General features: G+C 35.6%; 1 protein-coding gene across 1 annotated transcript in view; it reads right to left on the reverse strand.

Moving 5' to 3' along the window:
• TTC6 (tetratricopeptide repeat domain 6) overlaps positions 1-26,544 on the reverse strand; it is a 65,452-nt gene that overhangs the window by 30,136 nt on the left and 8,772 nt on the right. Inside the window, exons 4-11 of the mRNA XM_030482227.1 lie at positions 22,320-22,450; positions 18,807-19,016; positions 10,587-10,746; positions 9,978-10,082; positions 7,546-7,608; positions 6,158-6,585; positions 3,973-4,456; positions 122-251 (exon numbers count right to left, since the gene is read on the reverse strand). Coding sequence (XP_030338087.1) covers positions 122-251; positions 3,973-4,456; positions 6,158-6,585; positions 7,546-7,608; positions 9,978-10,082; positions 10,587-10,746; positions 18,807-19,016; positions 22,320-22,450 — 1,711 coding nt within the window. The remainder of the gene's footprint in view (positions 1-121; positions 252-3,972; positions 4,457-6,157; positions 6,586-7,545; positions 7,609-9,977; positions 10,083-10,586; positions 10,747-18,806; positions 19,017-22,319; positions 22,451-26,544) is intronic.

The following is a 26,544-nucleotide window of genomic DNA, read 5'->3' on the forward strand; positions in this document are numbered from 1 at the left end:
ATAAAACAACAGATGTAAAGTTAACTACATACAAAACATTTGCAGAACTAGGGCCAAAGGCAACTACAGAAAAAACATTATGAAAAAATAACTATTACGTTACACTTCCGTAGATGCTTACCTGCTTTATTTTTGCTCCATTTGGTTATAAAATTCAGGTCATCCAAAGCAGCAGAAATTCTGTCTTTAGATAGGTAAATCAAATGTCTATTCCAGTAAGCATTAAGCAGTAGTGGTTCTAAACTTATAGCCTATAAACAAAATAAGTAAATAACTTATTTGTATTACAGAAGGAATTTCTCAAATGTGCTAACAATAGTACATAAGAAATGAGAAAAATTTTGCACTGAAATTATTATTTTTTAAGAAAATTCCTAGACTGACAAACTTTTTTTAACCTAAAAATCTGAAAAATTTTACTAATGTCACTTGTTTCTTTAAAAGCATCATGTACTGACACATAGGAAGAGTCAGTGTCCACACTACCAGAATGTTCAGCACAAAAGATAAATCAGCTGGGATAATATGATGTTTCATGATTTCTTTAAAATCGTTACCTGAACTATTTCTAGAAGTCAGAATTCTTCTATTTCAAAGTAAGAAATCATTAACCTGTCCCTGCGAAAAAGGGATCAGATTTTCAAACCATGCTGTTAAGTTTCCTATTTTCGTCCATCATATTTGAAAAATCATGGCAGTCAGGTGAAGTTCCTGATGACTGGAAGAAGGGTAATATAACCCCCATTTTCAAGAAGGGGAAGGTGGAAGACCCGGGGAACTACAGACCAGTCAGCCTCACCTCTATGCCTGGCAAAATCTTGGAACAGTTGCTCCTGGAAAGCATGCTAAGGCACATGAAAAACAATGAGGTGGTGGGTGACAGCCAACATGGCTTCACTAAGGGGAAATCCTGCCTGACCAATTTGGTGGCCTTCTATGATGGAGCCACGGAACTGATGGACAGCGGCAGAGCAGTTGACGTCATCTATCTGGACCTGTGCAAAGCGTTCGACACTGTCCCGAACGACATCCTTGTCTCTAAATTGGAGAGACATCAATTTGATAGATGGACCACTCAGTGGATAAAAAACTGGCTCAATGGCCACATGCAAAGAGTTGTGGTAAATGGCTCGATGTCCAGTTGGAAACCTGTAACGAGTGGTGTCCCTCAGGGATCGGTGTTGGGACCGGTCCTGTTCAACATCTTTGCCGGTGACATGGACAGTGGGATTGAGTGCGCCCTCAGCAAGTTTGCCAATGACACCAAGCTGTGTGGTTTGGTTGAGACGCTGGAGGGAAGGGATGCCATCCAGAGGGACCTTGACATGCTTGTGAGGTGGGCCAATGCCAACCTTATGAAGTTTCACCAAGCCAAGTGTAAGGTCCTACACCTGGGTCAGGGCAATCCCAGGCACTGCTACAGGCTGGGCAGAGAAGAGATTCAGAGTAGCCCTGCAGAAAAGGACTTGGGGGTGTTGGTTGACGAGAAGCTTAATATGAGCCGGCAGTGTGCGCTTGCAGCCCAGAAAGCCAACCGTATCCTGGGCTGCATCAAAAGAAGCGTGACCAGCAGGTCGAAGGAGGTGATCCTGCCCCTCTACTCTGCTCTTGTGAGACCTCACTTGGAGTACTGCGTGCAGTTCTGGTGTCCTCAACATAAAAAGGACATGGAGCTGTTGGAACGAGTCCAGAGGAGGGCCACGAGGATGATAAGAGGGCTGGAGCACCTCCCGTACGAAGACAGGCTGAGAGAGTTGGGGCTGTTCAGCCGGGAGAAGATAAGGCTGCGTGGAGACCTCATAGCAGCCTTCCAGTATCTGAAGGGGGTCTATAAGGATGCTGGGGAGGGACTCTTCCTTAGGGACTGGAGTGGTAGGACAAGGGGTAATGGCTTCAAACTTAGACAGGGGAAGTTGAGATTAGATATAAGGAAGAAGTTCTTTACAGTGAGGGTGGTGAAGCACTGGAATGGGTTGCCCAGGGAGGTTGTGGATGCTGCATCCTTGGCGGTGTTGAAGGCCAGGTTGGACAGAGCCTTGGACCACATGGTTTAGTGTGAGATGTCCCTGCCCATGGCAGGAGGGTTGGAACTAAATGACCTTAAGGTCCTTTCCAACCCTAACTATTCTATGATTCTATGATTCTATTCTATAGAAAATACATTTCCTAACAAAAGTCACTTGACAGACATATATTATCAATCAAATAAACTATTTCACATATGTTCATTATGCATATAACACACTTAACGGCCATATGGAAATAAATACAGACACTGATACAAATCTGAGACTGTTCTGCTACAACAGTAATTCTCAGATTTTGGCCTATAAACTGTTTCTTTAAAAGTTAATAATGTTTTCATTAAAATATGCAATAGCAATGGCAAGCAATTTAGACATTTGATATCAGCCAATGAAGCGCTGTGCCACATTATAGTTTTTAGTCTTTCAGATTCTTGACAATCTGTTTCTAAATTTTGGAGTGAATAAAAAAAGACAGAAGATAATCGCTAAAGTCAATTTTCTGGTCAGATGATTTATAGAGTTTGGAAGGTAATATGTACAGTTTGCAGGTCCATAAAATAGGTACCTATGTCCCACGAAAAAAAATTATCCCGAAGAGAAGCATTTACAGAAATGGTGTTATAAAAGGAAATTTCACCCTAAGACAATATGCATTTGGGGAAAGGCAAAACCTAGAAATAGAGTAAAATGTGAAGGGTGGATCTCACTGCAGGACACACTGTGAGAGACTCTAAAATTCATTGTGGCTGTCAGCTGAAAGGAATGCAGAAACCAACATGAAGTGAAGTTGCTTTGTACTTCATTGTTTCATTCCTCTGCACATTTCCAAGTATTCCAACTGAGCTTTCTTTAGCAAAAGAAATGCTATTTGCGTTATTTAAACATGCCTGTTACGATTATTTTCAGGGACACTGGCAAATTGATGGTGTTCTACATCCACAGAGCATTATCAACAGAAAAGATCTGGTTCAATCTTGCATTAGCAAGCACTCCAGTACAAGGATCATGAACCCCAAAGCAGCTGCTGAGGATTGTTTCTCCAAATACCAAACGCCGTGTTAACAGCTGAGGTGGTAGTTAAGAAGGACATCTTCTGCTGTACAATGTTATATACAGGGTGAAGCACTTTCGGATTCCAACCTGGTTATCACTAAATGTGTGTAATATAGATGGTAAATGACAATGAAAATACCATACCAAAAGTACAACACATTACTTCTTTATCCAGGTTTCACAAACATACAGAACTATACCATTGCTTAAAGAATGCTTTTGAAAGCTTTTACAGCTTCCATATTTAGATTATAAAAACTTTAAAAGTGCTCTTTTCATTTCTGGTTTTTTTTCAGCAGTTTTTATTCCATTTTGCTTATTTCTTTCTAGTTGTGCAGGGTGTTGGGCAGAAGTAATGGCAGGTTTGTATCAATATAAAGTGAACTTAAAGGTGTTGAAAAAATAAACATACATAGAAAATCAGTAGTATTATTGTATAAAATCTTAGTGTCAAACGATGGCTTCATTATAAAGAGGAAATTTTTGTGAATTGTTGTGCCAAAACCAGCACAACAGGACTTTTCAATTCATTTTCTTGCTATGCTTTTGCAGAAATTAAAAATATATCAGCTCTGTCAGCAGCAAAACTTGAAGGAAAAGACTTTCTGTCCTTTTTGTCTTTCCTATCTCCAACTCCATTTAGGAGTGTTGTATCCTGAATAAGGATCTCCAGAGATACATTATAGTGCTTGGAGAACACTAGGGTAAGTAAATAAAGTTTATTAAGAGCATGCATCTTCATTCTTTTAGGTCATGCTGTCATACTAAGGTAAAAGGTAGCACTGGTCAACTAGTTATCAGCTCTCCTTCTAGTTCTTCACCTGTTGCAGAACTCAGACAATCACACACCACCAATGTGCTTAGTAGAAGTAAAACTTGGCATTAAACTTACTTTTTCCAAGTCATCCATGGCTGACTTTAACTTGCCTAACTTTATTTGTATTGCTCCACGCCTGCAGTAGTGAGAAGCTGAAGGATGCTCTTCCTTTTCTATTAGCTCAGTCAGTTGTCTTAATTCTTTTTCTAAATCTTCAATACTAACTGTAGCATCTTCAAGAACAGGCTTTATTGAGTCAACTAGTTCTATTTGTAGATTTGCTTCTTGAGAATCCACTGTTTCAGTTCCTTTTAGTAATTCAGTATCCTTGTCCTCAGAAGCAGCCCTGCTAGAAGGGAAAGTTTCATCAAACCAGCAGTTCCATATTCCACTGACCCACACGTGAGCAGAAGTTTCTTTTGGAATTCCACCCTTCAGTCTTGCAAACTTTTCAAAATCTAACAAACAAGGGATGCTGCGGCTCTGATATTGTTTGATTGCTGGAGACACCTTGATACTGAGTTTATCATGAACAGGGAGACTTCTCAGAGACACAGACCTAAGGAAAAATATACTAAAATTAACTAAAGGTTCACACATATATTAAAGATATCAAATTGCAATCTGCCAGTCAACAACTATTCAAAAACTTATTGTTAGCTCTTTTGCTAACAATAATTCTTAGATTTATCAACCATTTATCAAAAACCATAATTGAAGTCGCAGGTAAGCAGGTTCTGAATTATTTGTGTCAGCAGAACCTTCAGCACTTATTTGCAGTTGGATTCTTATTTCCTCCAAAAGCTTCTAACTTAGGTTTGCAAGGACATTGCTAAACCTAAGAAAAGACAGTCTTTCAGAGTGGACAATTACCAGCCTGGCCAACAATGATAAATCCTAGATGGATTATTATATCAATGATAGATCCCAATGATATTAGGAAGAGGCCGTGAGAATATAAGCAGAAGCATAACCCAGAGATGAAGAAAGTACTTGAATTTACAACAACATTTCCAAAATTATAAACTAGGAAAATTCACAGCATCCGAGATAAGAATCTTCACAGATGTTCATTATCAACATCTGCTTTGAGACATCAAAGTGAAAGAAATGGAAGTCTTTAACAGAAGCAATCTTTACCACAAACCATACTACCCTTGCTAAAGCAGAAGGGAATACCAGAAGGCAATACAGAGAAAATATTGTATACATATATATATTTATAATACTATGAACCTAATATTTATAATATTTTAAACATAACAATCCTACTAAGAAAAAAAGGGAAATTAAATAAAAGTGTAGCAGGCCCATGTGTAAATGATGTAAACACTGTAAAAAGATTAAATCTCTTCAGTCTAGCAAAACTGCTAAGAAAGCCTTAGACAGCAAAGAACAATACCATACCCCTGTCCAAAACAAGATTTTGGAAAAAGGCCATCTTCTCCCTTAGTCACAGCTCACTATACCAGCACATGACCCCATTTAAGTGTCTTTGATGCTCTTAAGAATAAACCTACTGAAAGGTGCCTAAAAGCAGAAAAAAATGAGAAGCTGAACAGAAAATTGGTCTGAAGGAGCAGGCCTGAGCATCAGTGTAAGTCCAAGGTGGACACATATAACTGCACACGAAAACAGACAACATTTGGGTTGGTTTTTTTTTTTTTTGCAGATCACACTTTAAGCATAGGTATTTAAGAAATACCGAAATAAGAGCAAGAACATTAATTCAGTTTTTTCTTTTTTTTTTAATATTTGAATAATTCCTAAGGTACCCTATATCTGAAGTCCATAAATAATAAACATTCACTAGAAAAACATTTTGAGTGATGCACAAAATCAAAAGATAAAAAAGCACACTACTTGTTTGATGTGATCCACGAAGTTCATGGTGCAAAGGTTAGTCCAGCCTAGCATTTCTGTTTCCTAGGAACTTAGAATTTCCCCATTGTCTTTCAGAAGAAAGAAGTTTGACCATTTTAATCATGCATTTATATGTGGATAAAGCTTTTTTCTGTTGCATAAAGCAATGCTATTTCCAGTTAAACTTCAGTGTATACTAAATGTCCTAAAGATACCTGAGCAGTATGTATTTTTGATTTGCATTAAAAAGATACATTATTCCTAAATAACCAAACTATTATTACTTTATTTCAGAACAATATTTAATATTAAAAAAGCTAAAACCTGTAATTAGATAATACAGCTACAAATTAAAATACATTCTTTAAAGAGGCAATACACATTAAATAAAGAAAACCTTTTAAGAATCTTTGCAGGTTGACTTAATTTCTTAATCACAGCTTCTAATTTTCTAGGGTTTATTCTTTTCTTTGTTTTCTTTGTTTCCTTTCTTCTTGGGACAGCAGTGTATTTAATCCCAGCCTTTTGAGGTTGCTCCACAAGAACAATGTCATTCTCACTATCCTCTTGTCCAGTCAAAGTAGGCATTTTTTCTACTGGTATGTCTGTCTGCATTGACTGAGGATCCTCACAGATTTGATTCAATAGATGCTTGGTAGGGGAGCTTTTCCTGAGCTCTGTCTCAACCTCTGGTTCAGCTATCCGTTGCTTCATAACCTTCAACTCTTTCATGCTGGTTTTGAAATTAGCTGACATATTTAATGCAGTTTCACCTTTGAAAGCAGTCATCTCCAGAGCTGATACTGATCCTTTAATCAAACTTGTCTGTTAAAAAAAGGAAACAATTTATTTTGTTGTTTTATTTGAAATAAGATATATGGACTGGATTTTATTTTATACGAAATTGGAAAGCAAAAAAAGTGTGAAACAGGGACTACGCTGCTGAAAAAACGATTGTAGTATTTAATTAGAAAAACAGATTATGTACCTCAGGATATATGTCAAAGCAAAGAGATCTGAAACATTAATTCGAAGTTATTTGAAGATCCTAATGGGCTAAAATCAACCTTCTCTAAAACAATTGAATTAAATATCCCAAATCCTTGTAGGAAAGTTCAAATGCTTAGTTCAAATTTCAGATCTGGTGTTTAAATTATTTTATTTATAATTGCATACAAACTGTTGCCATGTTTCACGTCCACCTTTAAAATAACATGTCACAACATTTTAATCAGGTCTTTATGGACTATATATAAGTTTTAAATAAATACACAGTCCTCAAATTCTTAGTTGAAATATTTTTTTAACAAATTTACTTGCATAATGCCATCAAGGTCACCTTTGCACAAGTGTAAAATTTGCACAGTTTATTGTTGCTTTACGTGTTTTGTGAAACTAACAACTTCAATAGCCATAAAACTACACAGCACTTTACAGATTGGAAACTTGGCAACACTGATGCCCTGATATATCTGAAATCCAAGGACCCAATACCGCAAGTCTTTACTCTGCTATGTTCTTGCACTCATTTCCAATTAGCTAGAGTAGTAGTGAGTAGAGACCACTCACACTTATCTCTACTCAAATGCTCATAAAGTTAACAGGGGTTCTCATTGCAGAGCTATGTTCTCCTATTTAATGCTACCAATCCACTTGAAAAAAACCTTTGAGACCCTCACTTTTGCATCTAATAGGAAAATATTAAGTTCAATTCAGTTCAGTGGAAGAATGTCTTCCACAAAAATCACAGTTCAGGAACAAATATAAGTAAATATAAAATAATACCTTTGAGCTCTCACTGTCAGAAAAATCAGGTGAGGATTGGCATATTCTCCGTAAACTTTTTGTCTAGATAAAACAAAACCCAAAATAAGTCTGAATTAGTCTGAGCCTGATATGAATACAGCTTTCAGATACATTGTGCTTTTAAAAGTAGAGACTGACAAAAGTAATAGGGCTAACATCTGGAAAAAAAAAATAAAAATAAAAATAAAAATCTGTAAATCTGTATTTTCATTCAAAAAAAAAAAAAAAAAGAAAAGAAAAGAAAAGAAAAACCCCACAAAAAAACCAAACACAAAGCAAAACAAAAAAACCCCAAACAATCCCACCTTTGCCAGAGTGAAGTGAGGAGTGCATTTATCTGGATTTCTGGATGTCTTGAGCCAGTTCCACTGTCGGATGTCCAAAAATCCAAGACACATTCAATGTACTCATACAGATTAGTGCTAAAGAGCAAGCAGTCAGTGGGCACACCCTATAAAATGTATTATAGATGCTCTGATCTCAGAACACACTGTGAATATGCCATACTGTTGATCACCTAGTGAATTTACTGCGTGTATGGAGATGTTTTTCCAACGAACATGTTTTAATGTTGGGAATCCCAGACAAAAAGGTGACCACATAATATCACAACCATAATTTCCAATGAGAATACTACTTCTTCCTGGGAATCTGTATCTGCTTCATCTGTTTTTATTTATTGCTGTTAATAGACTTGTACCACAGTAACAGTTTTCTTTTTCAGTAAAAGAGACATTCCCAATAGGTCCACAGTAAACATGGAATAAAATATTATGGTTTACTAACTGCAGACTTTATTGCTTCCAATTATTGTATCTAATGGCCCAGTCAACCTGCAGACAAAGGACTATCAGCACTTTTCCTGTCTGGTGGACAATTCCAAATCTGTTTATGGTTCCATACACAGCCATAACCTATTTGTGTCTGAAGTCAAATATGATATGAAATTCCAAATAGTTTTTAGTAAAACACAAAATAAGTGGGCATAGTGGAACACCCAGTAAGCCACTCCATTGAGATATACCATATTACTCAAAACCTGTTATTTTTATCACACACCCTAACCTAAACCATCACCTAGTGCTACAATAGCACAAAATAGGAAGCATCTTTAAAGCATGTAATGACTCTTCCGAAGCAGTCTCAAGTTTCAAAAGTGAGATTTAGCATTTTCTATTAAAAAATGAACTAATATCTAACATAAAATTGCTTCAAGAAGCCAACTATATGGAAATATTTTCTTACGACTAGATCTTCCAACTATGAATTATTAAACTATTTGCTTCTTTATTAAACAAATTGCTTATTAATTAACTATTATTAAATTCTAATCTTCAGTGTTACATTTAAAAAAAAATTGTACCATAATACATGCCAGTCCATAATCACAAAAAACATTATCATCTTGCTCAGCTTCTAACTCTTCTTCATGATCAGTGAAAAAGTATTCAAAAACATTCTCAATAACATTGCTCTGAAATATTAATATATTTGCATATTTGAATACATGCAATACTATTTAGTCAGCTACAGAAAACATAGTAACAAATAAAAGCCTATAATGTAATTTAGCAAAAGATTTATGATGATCAAGACCAACATCACAGAAGCCATTTAGGCTTCTGATGAAGCATGTTCTTTAATGTGATCAAGAATTGCATGGTGCAAAAGGGGTGGAGACCTGAGGAAACTGATTATTGCTACCTGATTCTCTAAAGTTATCTCTAGCTTTGGTAATTTACATGAGATCGCCGTACTCCATATAGTAAGAACACAGCTATCAAATTGGTCACAGTAAAGCTAGCAGATGGGGAACTATGTCAGGTTATCCCTGCTATCAATTGATCCATGCATAAGTATGCTTTATTTCTTGCATGGGAGTATGAACTGGTCATGAAATGCTAGTTTACCTGTAACCTTTGACATATGAAGGCGCATAGTGCTACAAATACAGGCATACAATATGCATGTCCTTTTAGATGAGCAGCTCCTATCTTGATATAATCACAGTGGAGATTTTACACTAAACATTTTCTAAAATGGACTTCGTTAAATATAAGAAATATTTTTAGATTTTAATAGAAATCACTGCCAGTGTAGCATAACAGAAGAAAAATTAAGCCAAATATGTCAACATAAATGTAAAGATATTAAGCAAGATAATAGCAAGCAGTAATTAAAAATAATTACTACAGAAACTTTGTTATTGTAGAAAATTAAATTAAGCATTACTATTCAATACGTATTATTACAAGTTGTGCAACGACTTATATACCATACTTACAATATAGAGAAGTAGTAATAGGATAGCAGTATAAAATAAACTATTATAGTTAACAGATATAACATTAGAAAAAGATGTATATTTCTGCAGAAGAAGGGAACACTAAAAATACATTTAAAATATTTACCTCATATGTAGGAAATAAAATTTCCTTTAATGAACCAATTGGAGCAGACAATTTTGGTGGAGCTGGAGCCCAAAACATTTTTAAAGCTTCCGGATAAATTGAAACCTTCAAAACCAACACATTTCAGTTATCAGCTAGTATAAACCCAGTTTACAAACGTCTGTACTGAATCTGAACTACTAGGTAATAAAATGCTGTTTTCTGCTAAACATAATTTTGTCAAAAACAACCCCACCAAATACAGTGAAATCCTGATAGGTGCAGGACTCCACAGCCTGAATGAACTACCTGGTTTGTTCTCTTAGTGTTTTTGTTTGTTAGCAATTACCACGTTAGCATATCTTACTACTTCAGAGAAGGAATTGGGAACGAAGACATGAGGTTTCAGAACACTACTCCCCATGGATGAAAAACTCCATATACATTTTTATATTGCATATTGTCAAATGTTGAAAAATCAGCAAGACTTTATTTCCAAGTTATTCTGTTCTTCTGTTGCATGACACCATATTAACAATTAAATAATAATCACCATCACTCCCCAGATTCTGTATCTTCATTTGCAGGATTTAGCATGTACAGCACACATGTATTAAAATTATTTCTTACTTTCTCCCCTAACAGATGCAGTTGTGGCTTTTTAAGACAATATTCAGCTACTTTTTGGCATTCAGTTAGGCTTTTTGATGTATGAGGGGGAAGAACGTGAATCCCATCTGTCCGATTATTCTGGAATTGCTCTGAAATAGGAACTCCTTCATAACAAATTCTGCATGAACATAAAAGATGAGTAAATTACTCTGATTATGTCAGGTATTAACAGCACAGAAATAGCTTGGTTGTTAAAGACAAAGGAAATCAGGTAAAATTTAAATTAAACTAGAAATAAATTCTAAATAAAACACTTTTTCTAAAGATTGAAATGACTCAATATACAATGGAAACCTGGTGCCAGAATGAAAATCTTGTAGTGTTTGTAGCCACACACACCAAATAATTTTAAGAGGACTTTCATGATCAGGACCATGGTACATATTACAGAAGTCACAAGAAAAATATAACACTAAGCTCTAAATTAGTATGAAATGCTTTACATGCATAACTTCATGCATGGCAAACACACCAGTCAAGTGCTGTGACTACAGTCAGATATACCTAAATGCCAAAGAGAACTATTTTCAGCAGGAATGTCTGGCTGGTTTTCAATAGCACCTTATGTGATTACCTGGGGATTGGATTCTGATTATTTTTTGCTTACCTTTTTTTAAATAAATCTACCTATGGCAAACACCTTGTGAAAGGAATATTTCCACTTTAGAAAGTTGCAGCTTGAGTTAACTATACATCCCAATTTCTTATTTACAGTTTTAATCTCCAAAAACAGTAAACACATTTAAACAACACAGTAATTCATAAATGTGTTTATATATGCAGATACATATATATCTGTACTTGTGTATATATACACACACATATATTTTTATGTATTTTTTTATATATATGTGTGCATATATATATATGAACCTGTAATAACTGTTCTACCTCTATTTCCTTTGTTCCCAGCACCTCTGCAAGGAAACTCAGATTTAAAGGACCTATTACTACTACCACCAAGCTGGTGAAATTATTTTAGAGGTTAGTAGCAACAACTACTAACATTTACCACTTAAACAGGTATGTTACAGGATTTATACAGAAAATTATAATGAATATTTTAACAGAGAGCATGTTACCTTTATATTTTTTGCTATTCTTGTAGCTTGTTTTATAGTGCAATCATTACTTAACTTCTCCCTTAGTTCTTACTGTACTAGCAGTTACAAGCACAGAATGCAGTAAATAGTGAAATACGTAATATATATACAAAGGAACAAAAAAAACCAATTTCATATGTTCAGGTATCCATATATGTATGTAAACGAAAATGCACTTGACTTTTCTCACCACACTGCCATAGGCCAACACTGACATCTACTGGCGCTACTCAGGTTTGGGGTAGGTTTTTTGCAAACACTAAATTAATAATGAAGTTTCTTTGTGCATTCGTGGAACTAAAGTGTCTAACTCCTGTTGCTTGCAATTTCACTGTCAGACGTGTATCTGCTATAGTGGACCTGATTCCCATTTTGCTAAGTGAAATGTATTTCCACTTTAAGACCTATTTATCAGAATACTGTGTAAACACGGGGGGTCTCAACATAGCTGAGAACCAGCCATTTTATTCAGCAAACAAAATGCCTTCTGAATGTACATTTGCACGTTAAAAAAGAATCCTTAAAACATAGCACTAGCCCAAGAAACTGTAGTTCAGAGAGAAAGATTATAGATCTGAGAATAGTTCTTGAACTCTTTCTGGAATATTCCATGCTTCAAGTCAAAGCTCTGACAAAAAAACTTGTATCTTGAAGAAAAACAAGAACTGAATACCTAAGTCTTGAAATGTGTTTGGGTTGCCTACTTTGTCTTTAAATCTAAGTATTTGGTGGTGTATTAGGTTTGCATGGCAAGGTTTTGGTACCTGGCGGGGCTACAGGGGTGGCTTCTGTGAGAAGCTGCCAGAAGGTTCTCCCATGTCCAACAGGGCCAGTGCCAGCCAGCCTCAAGACAGACCCTCGGTTGGCTAAGGCTGAGCCCATCAGCAAGGTGATAACTCCTCTGGGATAGCGTACTTGAGCAGGGGGAGAGGTAGAACTGTGCAACTGCAGCTGGAGAGAGGAGTGAGACTATGTGAGAGAACCAACTCTGCAGGCGCCAAGGTCAGTGAAGAAGGAGGGGGAGGAGGTGATCCAGGTGTCCAAGCAGAGATTCCCCTGCAGCCCATGGAGAACCCCACATCAGAGCAGGGGAATACCCAAGGGAAGCTGTGACCCCATGGGAAGCCCACACTGGAGCACATTTGCTGGCAGGACTCATGACCCCGCACGGATCCACGCTGGAGCCATCTGTTCCTGAAGGACTGCACCCAATGGCAGGGACCCACACTGGAACAGTTTGTGAAGGACTCATGCTGTGGGAAGTTCATGGAGGATGTGAAGGACCCCATGCTAGAGCAGAGCAAGTGTGTGAGGGGTTCTCCCCCTGAGAGGGAAGAAGCAGCAGAAATAATGTGATAACTGACCACATATTTCCTGTCCCCCTGTGCCATTCCCTGTTCCCCTGCGCCAAATCAGGGGGAGGAGGCAGAGAACTTGGAAGTAACGTTAAATCTGGGAAGAAAGGAAGGGTGGGGAAGGTGTTTTTGAGATTTGGATTTAGTTCTGATTACACTTCTCCGATTTGATTGGTAATAAATTAAACTTCTTCCCCCCTCCCCAAGTCTGTTTTGCCCGTGATAGTAATTAGTGAACGATCTCTCCCTGTCCTGATCTTGAACCACAAGCTTTTTGTTGTATTTCTTTCCCCCGTACAGTTGAGGGGGGAGTGACAGAACCCCATTGGTGGGTACCTGGCAGACAGCCAGGGTCGAGCCACCACAAGTGGTTCTGACTGTAGGTGACTGTGTAAAAGAAATACCAAGTGAAGTTATACAAGATACAAAAAGGTATAAAACAATAAAAATATTTCTTAGCATTTGGTGGTTAGAAGTGTTTTAAGTAAACCATGGAAGAAGAGCTGTCCCTCTCTTAGGGCACTTTTGTCATCAATAGTATAAACTCCCTCAATTGAAAACTAAGTAATTAACTGTGAGTTAATGTGAAACAACATTCAGACTTTTCATTTCTGGTAAAGAGAAGCAAGATGGAGGAAAGGTCCAAGTAATAATTATACTGATCTAATAATGTTCTGTTTCCATCTGCTGGTAAAAAACTGTAAAATCCGAATGTCTCAGGGAGATGCAGGCACTCTTGCATGAAGGAATCTTAACAAACATAACATGAAGCTACAAATCTCAAATTTTTGTAGGATATCCATCAGGAACAGGTTTGACTACCTATATGTAACCTTCATAATAACATATTTAGCTTAATTCTTGTCTTCATGGCTAAAAAACTAGCTTTTTAACTCTCAGACAACTGATGCCTGCAGAGTATGCCAAGATAAAGCAGGAGAGCAAAGGCAAGGCACCTTTGCCACCTGATGAAATAATACAGTCAATCCCAGGAGACAGTTGTAGTTGACCTTGGTAAGTTTACATCTTGAATCTTGATAAATTCATACACCCTGGTCCACAAGATGTTTTTTGCAGACATGAAAACTTATATATATGTGTTTAAGCTTGTGGACATTTTTCATAGCGAACACTTCAAAAGAAGAAAATTATTGCTTTCTAGATCTGATCTACCATAAAATCCTACACTATAGGCTTCTTTAGATTTTGCTACAGTGAAACAAGATTCTTTCTTTACTTTTTTTGGTACTAATTCTGAGTTCTGTTGCTTTTTAAACAGTTAAGAAAGTCATTTGAATTTTACTACCCACTACACAGAAATGCTTACCTCCACACAGCATTTTCGTTTGTGAAATTAGCTAAATGCAGAGAATTGGTCAGTAATGAAATCTGAACAGCTTAAATGGACCTAAATTAGAGGCAGGTAAATGATACTTATGACCTTCAAGGCTCACATAAAGCAACTGGTTTTAAAAATTAAAACCAGAATATGATAGTAGATGGTGCCACTAGATGGCAGTGCTCCAAATAATTTAGTTTTCTAGATTTTGAGGATTAAACGAATTCAGCGAGGAGTTTTCATCTGGGCTTTTTTTTAAACTGTAATTCTCTTCATCTCCAGGGAATGTAGCTCTCAATGTAAAAATTTCTTCTCCCAAAATTCTACTGATTCATAGAGCTCAGACTCACCCTCAATTTTCTCAACCTGTTGGCTACTTCTTGAAAACCAAACCATTCTCTTCTTTAAATCCCATCCTCACGTAGCTTCTACAATTCATCCCTCCTATTTCCACTCCCATCTAACTCCTTCAGTTTCCTGAGTATTTCAAGAGATTCTGTCCTCTACTCTCTCCTCTTCTTCCTCTATTTCCGGTAATGAACACAGGTTGAAAAAGTGGGGCTGTTCAGCCTGGAGAAGAGAAGGCTGCTTGGTGACCTCAGAGCAGCCTTCCAATATGTTAAGGCGGCCTACAAGGATGCTGGAGAGGGACTCCTCATCAGAGACTGTAGCGATAGGACAAGGGGTAATGGGTTCAACCTTCAACAGGGGAAGTTCAGGTTGGATATGAGGAAGTAGTTCTTTACTGTGAGGGTGGTGAGGCACTGGAAGAGATTGCCCAAAGAAGCAGCAGTGTTCAAGGCCAGGTTGGACACAGTCTTGGGCGACATGGTCTAGTGTGAGGTGTCCGTGCCCACAACAGAGTGTTAGAACTAGATGATCTTAAGGTCCTTTCTAACCCTAACTATTCTATGATTCTATGTTCTAGTCAAAGACCACATACAGGTTCCCTCTCCATGGTGATGAATGAAAGTGTGATTCATCACTCTATTCTGTGCCAAAAAAAAAAAAAATGCCAGATGATCTTCCTCTTAGGGATGTCAAGCTGCCACTGCTAGTTAGGTTAAAAGATAAGGATCTTATGAGCCTTTGTCTTTTCAACCTTCATGGCCTCCCCACTACTTACTTTCTTCATCACTATGGCTAGTATCCCATCATTCACACAGACACAGAACACAGCTAACACTGGCAACATTCTAAAATTAAAGTTTTTTTCTAGTTTCTGTACAAAACTAAAGTCTGGTATCTAACTTCATATCTTGCTTGTTGCAGCATCTGTTTCTTTAGCCTAGACAAGCATCACCTTGTTCTGTTCACATTCATTCTGAGCACCACTGCAAAGATCACAGTTGCTTGCTTTGACCATTAACCCACTCTTTGAAGTAATAGAAAAAGAAGTTCATTCAAATAAAAGATGTTCCCCTGCTTTCAAAGCCTTCACAGCCTTTCCTTTTTTGTCATCTCTCGATCAGTAAAGCAATAGCAACCTCTATTCTTGTGACTTCTGACTCTATTTCTAAGATTATTTTTCCTTCTTGAACATCTTTTTGCCTACCTTCATGCTGCCTCTTACACCTGAGAAAAGGTCACTACAGTCATGATTTATTCTCTTAGAATTTCTTTAAATTCCTTTCCACCATGACCTGTGAAAAAATTAACGAGTTAACGGCTGGGTTACTTGTACACTGAAACCCTTGCTTACAATGCTGATCAGTGTCCTTATTCTCATTGAGTCCTAATCTGTTCACAGACGGAAAATGCTGCTGAATCAAAAGCAAACACTCCAATTATGACCATTAATTATTTTCATATGCCTCCCAAAATCCTGACGGAAGCAGAAGCTCACAAAAACCAAAGGGAAACATCAGGGCCTAATCCTGTACCCTGAAATAATACCACCCTTGACGGTTAGGGTCATCTTGACTATATCAAAGGAATTCAGTGACTAAAAACTTCCACAAAGCTATTTATGGATTAACGTTTTTTAGGTCAGAGAAAAGTATCATGATTACCCAATTTGATCTTCTAATTAATACAGATAATAAAACTTCATTGGTATTCCTTCATCAAGCTCACAATTTGCTGCATGAAACTCGGGATATAACTCAGAAAGAAATCCAGTTTTGATTTAAAGGCTGTAAGTAATGGATAATTTAAGAAGCTGCTACTTTTATTGCTATACATTGAAATCTTGTAGCTACTCTCAATTTGTCTTGACTGAAACTCAACTACTGGGTCTATTATGTTTTCATTTAGCAAATTCTCTTGCATCAGAAACTATAACATGCAGGTAACATATTCAAACCAACTCTACACCTCTTGTGTAAAAGCAATATAATGATCTTTTAAGATGTCTCAATATAGATCTGGTATTCAAGAAAAAAAGATTGCATACAGAAATCAACACTTCTGCTTGCTCCCCTAGGATGGTACTTGGAACACTCTGTTAAGTGCACAATATTCCTACAAACCTTCATATGAAAAAGAATCACAGATTTAGCCAACAGGAAATCTGCTGCCCCTCTATGGAACTTAGATTTTTCAGGTGCTACATGAAAAAATTTCCCTCCATTTCAAATCCAGAACATCGAGCACTCTTCTAAGGGTGCATCTATTCTTTCAAGTAAGGGCAAGGCGATTTTATTTTTTTTTTCTTTTACAAGACAGGAAAAAAAGAGTGGTGATTTCCACCTCTTCATGATAATTCATTACTGAAGCACAGAGCCAGGAAATGAGCATTCAATGCTTATCTGAGGATTCAAACCTCACCTACCATTAGATTTTTTGACCATTTTGGGTACAGGAAGTTGTGCTATTGAGCGGAAAAGAATGCAAAAGTCATGCAGCCAAGAGAAAAAGCAAGTGCTGACATGACTATCTCAGTTGGTTAGAGCACGTACCTGGAACAGAAAAGCTCTGTATAATATTTCTAATCCCAGAACTTTTTTTCTATATTATTGCTAATGTCTCACCTCCTTTACTTTAAGGTAAATGTGTTTAATTTAAAGTTCAGAGAGTATTAGACAGCCATCTTCTGTTGCTTGTCTTTCAAGACTGTAAAGCTCCTTTCAGAGTTACTGCTTTTCAGGATACAATCTCCCCTCTTACAAAGGATGACCCTAATTCCCTATTCTTCTCCTTATGACTTTACATTTGGCTGCACTAAAACACACGTTTTTCAAGTAAGCCCAAGTTAACAAGCTACACAAATTGCCCTGTAAAACTGACCTAGCTTTATCCTTATTTACCACTCTACCATTCCTTAGATCACTACAGACTTTATGAGCAACAATTTTATATTTCTGGAGCTAGTGATACGCAGAAACTATAACTGGCAAACTGCCAGTCTGAAAAACCATCAGGAAAAACTTGAGAGTATTTAGTCTCCAATTCTGAGTTTTTTGACATTACTATGTCAACTACAAAGGCACAAAACCACAAAAATATAAATTAATAAGCAATGAAAAAAGAATGCATATTCATTCATATGCACATTATTTTAGTGCAGAACATGTAAAATAAAAGAAAAAACCCAAAGATTTAGAAACTCCCTATGATCAAATATAAAAATTGGTAATATAAAACATGATAAAACTGAGTAGGCTTATTCCAAAATCCATTTACATGTCCTCACTACTTCTTATAGAACAAATTTTTTGACAGATCTCTCTTTTCATGCTGCATCAACGTAAAAAAAATAACTATTATGCATTTTGTCCTACTTCTGCTCCTCATTCATTTAAACTGCAGGATCCTGCATCTATCACATGACTACCTTTTACATATGCAATTCATACTTTTGACTACAAGGTTGCCTCAGTTCTGTCTGTGCTTAACTTTGTGCATATGTTGAGCTCAACAGGACTACACTCAGTTACTTAGTTATGCTTGCTCCTAAGTGCTTGCAGAATCAGGATTGAGGTAAGATTGTCTCTGTGATAAAGGGCTAGTGGGTGTGCACTTTAAACCTTTTACTATTGCAGAATTTTACATTCACAGAAAGCCTACTCTATTTGCTCAGTCTTTCTTGTTAATTCAATGGGACCTCTCACATGAGTAGGATGAACTATAAAAGTTCGTATATTTATAACCTAAACGGTGACGTATAACTTAAAATATGTTTACAAAATGCAATTTATTTTAAAAAACAAACAATACCTTTTACATTCAAAGCAAGATAGCAAGCCTTCTAGTACTCTTGTTCTAATTCTTTTAAAACACATCTACCAAATAAGGCAATTTTTTTTTCATATCTTTTTCTTTGGCACTTCTTTGAAACTACTAAATACTGAAATACCATGAAAGTTATCTCTCAACACATAACCTTTAACTTACAAAATTAAGTAAATCATAGTTAGTCTGAAGATACATTAGTTCATACCTTTTCCTTTCAGCTTCCTCATTCAAGTAAATATATTTGGAACACATTGGTTCTTCCTCCTTATTGTCTGTGTCCTCTGCTGTAAATAAGATATTGTGACCTCTTCTGTCTGAAGTATGATAAACTCTAGAAATCAGTTGTAAATAAGGAGGCAATATAAAACTAGGAAAAGCAGTACATAGACGATGAATGCCTTGATAATGTTGACCTCTAGAAAGAAAAACAAAGAAATCAAGAATCTTAATATCCATTCTCTCTAAAGTACATAGTTTATCAAATACTACATTATGGCATACAACAGACCATAGGATATAAAGTGCTAACATAAACACTTGGCATTAAGTATCTGGAAATTTCTGCTAAATGTAGAGATCATATTATTTAGAAAAGAAAAAACCAGGTAAAAATTAAATGTTAGTAATAATTTTAAAGTAAACAGTAAGTGCAGTAGTCACAATTTTACTGTCCCAACTTCTGTAGAGCTTTGGCTTGTTTCACTGAAAACTTAAATCAAGTAATGTAGATTTACAGCTTAAATTGAGTATGTGAATAAATGTTATGCTAAAATGTTACACACGCATTCGTCTGCAAATTCTCTCCCATGACAGAGTACCTTGTCAATACCCTTAAAACTTTGAATTAGTTTTATAACGTGCTATCACTTGAACTTCTCCTTAGCTTTTCAATTCAGCTGTTGATTTTAGAGAAAACACCAGGTCTTTGACTATCTTTGAAAGTCAATAACTAAAAAATTCTACCATTTAACCCTCCAATCTAAGTTGTACTGAAGGTGATGAAAGTCTATTGACTTCCACAGGCCATGGATCAAATTCTAAAACCAGTGTCCAGCTACTGTATGAACTCTACGAAGTTAATAAATGACTAAAGTGCAGACAGTTACAAAGTGAAGAGCAGTATATGGAAAATGTCTGATATGTAAAAAAAGCAGGAATGGCTGCACAAATATATGCTACTTTTAATTAAGGTTCATAAGTGCCTTTACATTTCAAGATAAAATCACAAATGAAAATGGTTAAAATTCCACTTAAAAATTACAGATAATAGTTTTCAGGTTTAATTATTTTTCGGGGGTCCTCCTGAGACAATGACACTTACTTTCAATGACTTGGGGGTTTGTTTTACTGAGTACTACTAGCGCTATGCTATAAACATATATTTTAAAGGGGAAATCAGAAAATTACAAAACAAAGGAAAAACACAGATTGATTTATCATGCAATACATATTCAAGTTACAAAATTATATTGTATATTTGCTTACATTTTCTGAAAAACAACAGCAAAAAAAGTAAAAGATAAAAATTACATGTAAAAAAAAAAGACACAAAAATCAGTGTAATAACAGAAATTTGACTCACAATCCAGAAATTATCACATCAAGTATACCAGATATATCTAATTTACATTAGTATAGTTTGAGTCCCTAAGTTTACGGGCATATGAGAATCCAAGAGGAAAGATGGTCAATGAGTCTTTTTATTTTCATTAAAACTGCTCAAATATTTTTTTCCAAGCCATACAACTTTAATATATACAAAAAAGCCTAATTACTTTAACAAGACAATTTCACCAGATCTTACAATCCAAAGTCTTTACTGAGAGCAGCGGCATTTTTGCCTGAATAAGAACAAGGTCTAGGTTATGAAATAAAGTGTGAAAGTTAAACATAAAAATGAAATATCCAGTTTGAAAAGCAACTCAATCACACAATGCATGAGAGGGATTATGATTTAAGGCATGCTTACAACAACGCCACTAAGGCAAAAGATTTTTTTTTTTCTTTTTAAGTAATGGTTTGGAGTGTGAAATCACAGATCAGTGCTTTAATAAGTAGATCACATTAACTTAAAACTAGAAAGAAATATTTCTCACTGCTTTGACTCAATAGAGTATATAATCTTCATAAATATTTATAGCAGTTTATCTCAGGATGCTCTAAGACAGTTCACTTTCTCTTCAATGCAATTACCACACAATTAAAAAAAATACAGATGGCAAACAGTTTAACTTTGAACTTACAATATTTGGAGTGATTTCTGTAAATGATGGCAGGGAAAATAATTTTAAAATTATCAAGGGACTTTTTGTCTAAGTTTTGTCATTTAATTTAAATAAATAAAAACAACCTGTTATTTTATTGCATTATCATTACTGCTCTTGTATACAAGTTTGTAATTTCGTCAATTGAACTAACTGAATGCTTTATTAATGTAAACTGAAATGTTTGGGACATGCTGCAGGTAAAGGTGAATGTTTTTACAGCACACATTCTCCTAAACCAGGCTATTTATCATTCTTTGAAAAAAGGGGACATGAAAAAACAATACTATGTGTGTGGCCTACATTACCTTCACTTAATGCACTAAATACAGGTTTTTTAGAAAATCGTGCAGTTTCTGCACCATTGATAATCTGACAGTAAGTATTTATTGAAGGTAAAACACTCATTGTCTGTTGACACTATTTGTTTTAATATATAATCTTGCTAACTAAATGATCTTTAAGCAATGCAGATAAGCAATGGCATGCAAAGGGTCACTTGAATGCCAATTTGACTGTTTCAGAAACTTAAGCATTCTTTTCCCATGACTATTCCCAGCTACTTAATTGAAAGTATTATCCATTTACAAACTTTAGGCCTGCCATAAAAAGGCTCTCTTCTGTATCCAATAGACCTTTCAGGACCCTAGGAACAACAAAATCTAATAATTAAAGCTGCTTCTTCCCTACCTTCCCCTTCCCCTCCCCACCCCTCCTCAATAGAGAAGTGAAGAAGTAACCTATGGTACATCTAAACAAAGCTATCTATAAAGATCTTATTAGCAATGAAGACCATAAAACCTAAGAGTCTCAATCGACATGGCATAGACAGGATCAGTTAAATTAGGACACGGTCTGTACTACTTTTGTAATCTGCACTCCTACTAAAGAATGACAGATACAACCTACGACAAGAGCAAGGTAATAAGCAGTTGTCCTTAAATTACAGCTCTCCACGTAAAATCTCCTGAATTTCAGACAAGCACTGACTGTAATACAAATTCAAGTTAATGAATTTTTAATACATCTTCTCTATTTAAAGATGATGACTTACAGCTGGCATTGCTTATATTAAATTTGTGGTATTTTCCATTGTTTGTTTTTAATTATTTTGATTAGATTATGCTTGGAATTGTACGGATAAGTTCAACCCCGCATAAGCAACTTCGGCTTCTGCTGCAGTCAAGAGAAGTTTCATCTGCATACAGCAGGTCTGAATAGACCCTCTGGATTTTCAAAAAATGTAAATCAGAACTATTTAAAAGAGATAAACAGCAAATTAAAATTAGAGATACCAAGCTAAACTTGATAATTGACATCAGAAATTGCAAGAGTTTGGATCCAAGTTTGCATGGATGGCATTATTCTTCTACAAACTTATCTATCATGCTATGCACTAATCAATATATTTTCAGTATTTTTCTTATAATAATGAAATAAGATTTTAAAATTACTTGACATTTGAAGCCTGAGAAGGCACAGATTGTTGCAAATCATTTTCCTCTTGTAGCTCTTTCTGAACTTCATCTGGTTTAATTTTTGACATTGCTTTTCCTTCCACCTGTAGCAAATCCAAGGATGGAACCTAAAATGTTCATGAACAGAAGATAAAGAATAATAAGCTAATAAGCTTTATGGATATTTTCATACCCACCTCTGGAGCAGTACAAGAAGCAATGGCACACAAGCAACTGACCATTAGAAAACACAATTCAATTAAACTAGAACAGTTCAGAACTGCTGTCACTACACAGATCACAACAGCGTCCATGGCTATGCAAGATACAGAATAAGCAAAAGTGTGACAAAACAGAATTTCCAATGTCCCCTACCCAAATGGCATTTCTGAATAGTGCATGAGTGTATTTCACTATATTACAAGGAGAATAATCAAAAGAACATCAAAACCATAATTTTACTATTCAGAACTATTAAATTTAGAAGAGAAAGAACACTTGTAAAATTTGTATTATATTTTTAGGTAAATTCAAACAGATACACATAGTTTAAAGGACGATTTTTTAGAAAAGTTACATCAAGGTTATGTTTATTAAATACATGAACTTTAGCAGGAATACAGATATAAGAAATTCCTACTGTTTCCTCCCATAGCTGCTCATTCCTATTTATAAGAGCACCACCTGCTTAGTTGCACCAAAAATTGTTTTTTCATACTGTGAAATAGATCAGATAACTGATCCATGTTGGAAAAAAAAAAAAATAGGGTAGAGAGAAGGCAGAAATTAATCTAGATCTCCGATTTCCATTGTAGAGTGTCTCCACATTGTAGTCTAAGAGCAAGAGCAAACAGCAAGGAAAAGGAACTACTGAAGTCATCATTGCTGCCAAAATGTCTGCATCTGTTTCATAAAACTCAGCTTCAGAATCTAAACCCTTGTGCTGCTTTTCCCCTATTGTGATGACCTCCAGAGGTCCCTTCCAACCTCAACCATTCCACTGTTCTGTTTCCTGCAAACTGTTAAATATCTTCCTAAAAGAGATTAGCAGCACCATCAATGAAAAGGGTTCTTCTGAATTCCATTTAAAAGCTTGCATACATAACGCAACAAAGCAACCTCAAGAAAATAAAGTATAATCATAGCATAACAAAGACAAACAGAAACAGCAAAACAGTGGGGGAAATGAATTTTAAAGTGCTTTGTCTTGAAAAAAATTTCTCTCAATATAAAAGTCCACTTTCTTAGTTCTTCCTGATACACCAAAGTAATTACTTTCATAAGGTTGGCTAGCTTAGTTTATAGGAACCCAAAAAATACAACTGCTGTGACCAAATGTTTTTCTAATGAAGACTTTCAGTCACATACCTGGTTAAATGAATCACAAAAGCATAGGATTTTACTCTTCTTTGTCCACTCAAATGCTTTATTTATCCCAAAATATAACTGGGCACAATGTCTATGTCTACTGATAACTTCAGCAGTATTTAAGTACTTAGAAAAAATCACTGCATGAGAAAATTATGGAAGTTTATAGTTCATGAATAAGAATACTAATTACCAAGTAAAAGATACTGAGAACCATGAAAGATATATAAATGAGTCACTACCTTCTGAAACTGCTTATTCAAAATTAAAATGGTTTAATGTATTGTTATTTTTGAAACCAACACCACTGTTTGTATCAGCACATACGTGAAAAAATATGAAGAACCAAAGCCAGATATTTTGTTTACCAGAGAAACTGGAAGTCAACCAAAATTTTACATAGAGAAAATAGGCTAACAGGAAAAAAAAAAAAAAAAATACAAAAAGGTTTGAAATTAATATATCTACCTGAAAACTTATCATTAAAATGAGTGACATACAAGACTATGACTTTTGCTTTTGAATGTCAAGTCAAGTCTGTTATGATCTCTTGTCCAGTTTCAAGGAAAAAAAAGTAACCTGATAGGATGCATTGTCATTACCAGCTTTTGGAATGCCCAGATACTTAAATAATTCCGGGAAACAAAAAAAAAAAGGCCACATAAGTGATATCTAAAGTAACAGAGGATACTCATCAATACTTGTGCATGTCTTAGATACCAATATGGCTAATGAAAACCTCCAAAACTAAAATTACAGCAGCTACTACTATGAAATCATAAGCCAAAGTTCTGTCATATTGTTTTTTTTGTCTAACAGGTCATGAAGGGAAAGTTCAACACTCTCTTGCTGGTGAATTATGGAGACTATACTAAGTAGAGGGAAGTTCTTTTAAGCCTAAAACCAGAGAACATGAGGCAACACACTATTAGGCGGACATTTTAAATGTGTATAATGTCATACTTTGTTTCGTTTTCTTTGTAAAAATACCAGTGTGCTAACACACAACATTTTAATAAAAATATTTATGTAATTCAGTTACAGACGTAACAAAATTACAATAACTAAAGCAAATAGCTGCATTTTTTCATCTGACTTTCTGTATAACCAAATTTGCAAGTTCATCTCTACAATCAATCAATTAATCTTGAAATTGGATGGGCCCTGCAGCCCACTAAGCAAAGCAACATAATTTCAAAAATAAGATGTCACAAACACATGCAAATTAATAGTGTTCTATAGAAATACTAATATACAGTACATTACCTTCACTCTCTATAGAAATAGTTCTGCTAACAATTTGATAGAGCATTTAGCTAATACATATGGTCTCTTAAAACCATTTCTCTTTTTTTAAAAATTTTTCTCCATTATTTATTCCTGTGTGTAAAAGTGAAAGCATGCACTTTCGAATTAAATAATATATTTAAATTACATAGTACTTGGGTTAAATAGAACCAAACATATGTTATTTTTTTGAGGTGCCAATATTGCAAACTATTTTGTGTTGTAAGATCACTGAAGATGCACTGATGTGTGTTGTTGCAACAGTACCACCAGTGCATTACAGAAGCAGCACACTGCCCAAAATAATTCTGCCTAAAAAACATCACAGTACCCCAGTACTGTTTAAATAACTGGGAAACCGCTCTATTGGCAAACAGTATGTAATTTAGAGGTCATAAATTATCTTACTATATCCTTGAATATTATAAAAATTACCATCCATGACATTGTACTGTGTATTGTTTACACATCATTTAGCATATTTAGTTTAGTAACCAACAGATCAACTGATGTTGCAGAGTATACTCTTAAAGCTACCTGCAAACATCATAATTAATATTAATTATATAAAATATTATAGCCAAGTACAAATGGCACATGAGATTCCAGTTAATGAAGGATTAAAAACATTTCTGACCTATAGACAGACAAATATTACATAGAAAATTTCAAAGCACAATATTTTTTTCTAATTTAGCAGAATCTTTAAAAAGTAATAGAATTTCATTTTCATCCATTTTCTTCAACAGAAGAACTCTAATACACCTAACAAATAATTTTGCTACACTAAATTTGCTAAGAAATATGAATCCTTAGCTGTAGAAGAATGCCTGCCAACTGGAACTGCTCAAGGCCAGCATCACCAGGTCACTTTGGGCTCTACCTCACGCCTACTGTAGCCCCACTGCAGAACGCAGTGCCAGGACCAATGGGAAGTTTCTGCCACCTCCCTGTGAGCCATTCTCAGAGCTCCCCTGTCCCTTAGCTCTTCAGGGTAAGCTGTGGGCATCTTTGGTTCTGCGTTATCCTAAAATTGATCAGGAGAGTTGGTTGCTAATGCTCTAGAATTCTAGGTGCATGCCTACCGCTATGCTTTTCTTCTTGCAGCTTGAAGAGACACACTCAGGGCCAAACTATAGCCAGCAGGAAGAGCTGAAGAAACAGCTGAAGCAAGGCCCTTAGACATTCAGAAGGTTTCTCATTTTACCTAGACCTCTGCCTTACAATAACTAGACCTTGAAACAATATATTTGCAAATATTGGGCCATCAACAAGCATCCCACATGTGTCTTTGTCTTTTCATTTTCATCCCTTTATCTCCTTTTCAACAGCTGTATCTGTCTTCCCATGTAGCTTATCCAACCTCATGTTCATCTCATTTAAGTTTAGGTCAAGGCTATCCTATATCTGCACATAACATTGCCTGATGGAAACATCTCATTCTTGGTTGTCCTTCTCATTATACCAATGTAAACATAATAAATAGTGTTATTCTGTTTTACAATAAGCATACCTAATAACTTTAAGGCAAAGTAATTCTTTACATTGAAGCTACAGAAGGAACCAG

Source organism: Strigops habroptila, chromosome 4 (assembly GCF_004027225.2).
Source record: "Strigops habroptila isolate Jane chromosome 4, bStrHab1.2.pri, whole genome shotgun sequence".
Taxonomy (NCBI): domain Eukaryota; kingdom Metazoa; phylum Chordata; class Aves; order Psittaciformes; family Psittacidae; genus Strigops; species Strigops habroptila.